Raw genomic sequence first — 4,898 nt, 5'->3', positions numbered from 1 at the left:
CGACAAAGAAAAGAAAAGGATTGCTCGACTGGAGCAAACTCGAATGATGGAGCTCGAAAAATTGTATTACAATCCCTCGCACTATGCCGGCTATTCGGCGACGGCCAATTTATCGCGAGCCGCTAAACCGAAATTCACACGTAACGAGGTCATCGATTGGCTTAAATCGCAAGACGCATACACGTTACATCGTCCGGTACGTCGAAAATTTCCACGCTTACATTATAACGTGACAAATATCGATGACTTATGGGAGGCCGATTTGATCGATATTCGTAATCTCAAGAGTTATAATGACGGTTATTCATATCTATTAACGGTTATCGATGTGCTTAGTAAATTCGTTTGGGTAGAGCCTTTACGCGACAAAACAGGCGCCTGCGTGGTAAAAGCCTTTAAACGCATATTCTCGAGAAACAAAGAGCGCCTACCCGTATACCTGCAGACCGACAAAGGTAAAGAATTTATTGCTCAGCAAGTACAAAATTTCTTAAAAGAAAAAGATATTCGATTTCGTGTAGCGCGTAATCCTGATATTAAAGCAGCTATAGTGGAACGCTTTAATAGAACGCTCAAGGAACGGATGTGGCGATATTTTACGCACAAAAATACGCGACGCTACATCGATGTTTTGCAGGATATCGTTCGCGCTTACAATCATACTCGGCATTCCACCATCAAAATGCAACCTGCAGTCGTTACGAGGGAAAATGCGCGAAGCGCTCGTGAAAATATGAATCGTCGTTGGAACGACAACGGCGATGGGGCGAAGAAAAAGAATCGCGGACAAAAGCCTAAATATAACGTGGGCGATTTCGTACGTGTCAGTAGAGCAAAAGTAGCCTTTGAGAAAGGATACGAGGCAAAGTGGAGCGAAGAAATATTTCGAATTCACCGTGTTCTCGAATGGAGAAAACCGCACGTATACGAATTAAGCGATTTAGCGGACGAAGTTATAGACGGAATTTTTTACGAACAAGAATTAGCATCTGTTGTTAAAAACTTGCGAGAAGAAGAATTTATCGTCGAACGTGTGATAAAAAGTAGGGGGCGTGGTAACAATAAACAATTATTAGTTAGTTGGCAAGGATATCCTTCAAAATTCGATTCTTGGATACCCGCTTCGAGTTTAAAATCTTTGAATCAAAAATGAGGGAGGAAGGATTTTATATGATTCTCCCTAGTAATAGCAGTATGCGTTTTTTTCCGGAGAATAAAACCACATGTTTCACTACCGAATTGCCTCAACGTATAGACTTGCAAGGACGTTGGGAAGTAGCGCTCACGGAGATTCTATTTCCGACTAGCTTTCTTCATATACGCCCTGGAGAAGGATTCATAAGATTTATAAATATTCAAGAATTCACGATAGGCCCCGAAAAAAAGAAAATCATCGCTAAGAAATCTGAAATACCTTCGGGTATTTACTCAAGTTTGCACGATATTATAGAAGCTGTGAATTACTCTGCAAAATCCGTGGGTTCGCATATCCTTTGGCAATTTGGAGCTATTATCGGCCGCAAAGTTATTATGAAACTTTCCTGCGACATTATGAAATGTGATATGATTCATTATGTAAATTTTTCCGAAAAACTTTGCCGAATACTCGGCTTCGATACGCACAATAAGCTCAATGCTAGTGTTGTGGAGCGTTTACCGTTATGGCTTTTTAGCGAAACCGCCTTCGATATACAGAATGGCGATGAGAAAAATGATAAAATTGAAAATAATGCCGGTACATCGGGCGTTTTACCCGCCTGGATTTATGACGATGTTGAAATTTATACATCACCATTTTACGTATTTCCGCGTGAACGAGTAATAATAGCCGGCGAACCAGCTAGTTTGTTACGCGGTATTCCCGACAAGCTCTTTGTCTATTGCGATATTTGCGAGCCCTATATTACCGGCGATGTGCAATCTCCTCTTTTGCGAATAGTCGCACTCGATGTTGGAAATGATTACGCGTTCGCGTCTACTCAAATAAAGCATTTCTCACACACTCAATACATTGCTCTGCGTCAAACGTCTTTTCGCACAATCGAGATAGATATAAGAGATCAACTAGGACAGAGTATACCATTCGAATTTGGAACGCTGACAGTGACATTGCACTTTAGACGTATCGAGTAGATAACATAATAATAATAATAATAATAATAATAATAATAATAATAATAATAATAATAATTAGAGAGCGCAATAAAAAATTAAACGTTAATGGATTATTATTCGACGTATTACGACGGGTTACAAAACGGCGGCAGTCGTGGCGGTGGAATTCCGCGAGTTTTCGTCGGATCGCCCTATCAACGAGGGCACGGTATTGGCAGTTTTCTCGGAGGACTGTTCAGACGTGTATTGCCTTATTTAACCAGAGGGGTACGGGCTGTGGGGAAAGAAGCTTTACGGGCCGGTGTTAATATAATCGAAGATGTTGAAAACAATATGCCGTTTAAAGTAGCGGCTAAGCACCGATTTGAAGAATCGCGCGACAATCTTAAGAGAAAAGCTAAAGAAAAAATAAGTAGTCTGATGAAGGGCTCAGGTTATAAGTCGGATGCAAAAATGCATGTAGCTCAGTTTCCTTTCGGCGGGCTCGACAGGCGCATCGCTAAATCCGCGACATTACGTAGACGACACCAGGCGCGTAGGAAAAGTTCGTCAAAGCGCCAGACACGAGGGAAAAAAAGAGCAAATACAAAAACATCGAAAAATAAGAGAAGAAAAAAGCGCCCAACAGTGAAAAGACTTAAAACATCCACGAAACGGCGTAAAACTGCTAGAAAGCGCACCGTATCTGACATATTTTCTTAAACGGCGTATATTCTAAACGCAACTAACAGTGAGAATTACAACGACGACAAAAAATTTGCGGTAAATAAGCATGTCCTTTCTTCACACGCATTCGAGTGAGTGTTTAAAGAGTGAACTCGATCTCTTTTCTTTACCTCCCACGCAAACAAGTATCGAGAGTTCGCAATGGATTCATTACAAACCCGTGACTTCGCTCTCGGACGATTCTCCGATAGAATTCGTCATTCCGGGTCACGGAGAAGAATATTTAGATCTCACGCACACCATGTTAAGTCTCCGCGTACGCGTAGAAACACCGGGCGATTCCACGGGACATACTGCGGGCACATCCGCCACGGCCACTATAGGCCCCGTAAATCATTTACTTCATTCCATGTTCAATCAGATCGACGTGTATTTCAACCAAAAGCTCGTGTCGCCTCCAAACAACGCTTACGCGTACCGCGCGTACATCGAGGCGTTATTAAATTATTCTTCACCCGCAAAAACCTCCCATCTAACCTCCTGTCTATGGGACGCGGATACACCCGGTCAAATGGACGAACCGATGGAATCAAAATCGCCAAATTCCGCTCTCGTGAGACGCGCGCGTTACATTCACGGCGGGCGCGCGCTAGATCTCGTAGGACATCTCCATTGCGACGTTTTCAATCAAGACAAATTTTTAATTAACGGTGTAGAAGTACGCTTGAGGCTCGTTCGTTCGAAAGATTCGTTCTGTCTTATGGACAGTAACGGTTCATCGGCGAAAGTTCATATACTGGATGCGAGCTTACTCGTGAGAAGGGCGAAAATAAGCGCAGGATTATTACTCGCGCATGCTAGAATGTTGAGTAAAGTTACGGCTAAATATCCGCTCACGAGAGTCGAAGTTAAAACATTTACGATTCACAGTGGTGTTGTGGGTGAATCTTTAGATAATGTAATACTGGGTCAACTTCCGAAAAGGATAATAGTCGGCTTTGTTAATAATAAAGCGTTTAATGGTGATAGAAAATTAAATCCGTTTAATTTCAAAAATTACGGAATAAATTTCTTCTCGCTATACGTCGACGGTATGCAAATTCCTAGTAGACCGTTACAACCGGTTTTCTCGCCTGAGGAACCGCTTTACGTCGAAGCTTATCAAACTCTCTTCACGGGAACGGGCATCCATTTTTTGAACGAAGGAAATTCTATAAGTAGAGACGATTATTCCAAGGGATACACGTTATTCGCTTTTGATCTCACGCCCGATCTGTCTGCTAATTACGCAGGGCATTGGAATCTCGTAAGACATGGTAGTTTGCGATTAGAAGTGCGATTCGAGAAAGCTCTCACTGAGACCGTTAATTGTATTATTTACGCCGAATTCGATAATGTAATAGAAATCGACTCGTCTCGTCAAGTCATCGTCGATTTTGCCGGATAGATATTTATCACGCTCAAGTATTTGACTGTTACAACGTAATACTCGGAAAATTTCCCTCCTTTTTCTCCCCTCCACATTCGATCAAAATGCCAGGAGCATAAAATATCAAAAAATATACAATATAACAGAAAAGAATTCAGTTTCATTCGAGACACGAACGTCGACGCTTCGCGAGCAGTTTAAACTATTATAACCGCGCTGTCGAGTGCGCTCCAGTCTCCGCAAAATGGATATAGTCATCGACATACAAGGTTTCCGCGATGCCAATGCGAAGTTTACCCCCAAGGAAGTTGCTATTATCGCGCTTGATGCTCCATTCGTCGGACATTGGATTATGATGCCCCGCATTCATTTGGCGATTTACCAAGAAATGTAAGACATGAAAATAACTGGCTTACACGAAATTATCACGGTATTGAATGGTTCGACGGTGAAGCTAATCTGAAATATTTTACATCGCAACTACGTGAAATAACAAGACAGGCACGACACATTTACGTCAGAGGTGCCGAAAAAGAAACCTACTTGCGGAATCTACTCTCCAGAAATATATATAATTTGGAAGATATTTCTCCCGCATTCAAAATCTGTCAGAGGGGGAAGTGCGTGGACGATATTGTGGTTATCACGGATTTCGAAAATTCAGTACTCTGCGTTGATACCACTGCTT

General features: G+C 42.0%; 2 protein-coding genes across 2 annotated transcripts; both read left to right on the top strand.

The window, feature by feature from the left end:
• Nucleotides 1-1,149: 1,149 nt before the first annotated feature.
• LOC138935290 (uncharacterized) lies at nt 1,150-2,133 on the top strand. The gene has a single exon (XM_070299742.1). The coding sequence runs from the start codon at nt 1,150-1,152 to the stop codon at nt 2,131-2,133; it is 984 nt and encodes a 327-aa protein (XP_070155843.1).
• A 754-nt stretch (nt 2,134-2,887) lies between these two features.
• On the top strand, nt 2,888-4,228 carry LOC138935289 (uncharacterized protein F54H12.2-like). Its single transcript, XM_070299741.1, has one exon. The coding sequence runs from the start codon at nt 2,888-2,890 to the stop codon at nt 4,226-4,228; it is 1,341 nt and encodes a 446-aa protein (XP_070155842.1).
• Nucleotides 4,229-4,898: the final 670 nt, after the last annotated feature.

The sequence above is a fragment of the Polyergus mexicanus genome, unplaced genomic scaffold (genome assembly GCF_030449975.1).
Source record: "Polyergus mexicanus isolate NDT 795.1 unplaced genomic scaffold, iyPolMexi1.0 SCAF_8, whole genome shotgun sequence".
NCBI classification, from domain to species: Eukaryota; Metazoa; Arthropoda; class Insecta; order Hymenoptera; family Formicidae; genus Polyergus; species Polyergus mexicanus.
This window is presented reverse-complemented; position numbering and strand designations above follow the sequence as displayed.

Excerpts from the sequence above, each read along its gene's own strand:
- LOC138935289 (XM_070299741.1), top strand. The coding sequence starts at position 2,888 with ATGTCCTTTCTTCACACGCATTCGAGTGAGTGTTTAAAGAGTGAACTC.
- LOC138935290 (XM_070299742.1), top strand. The coding sequence starts at position 1,150 with ATGAGGGAGGAAGGATTTTATATGATTCTCCCTAGTAATAGCAGTATG.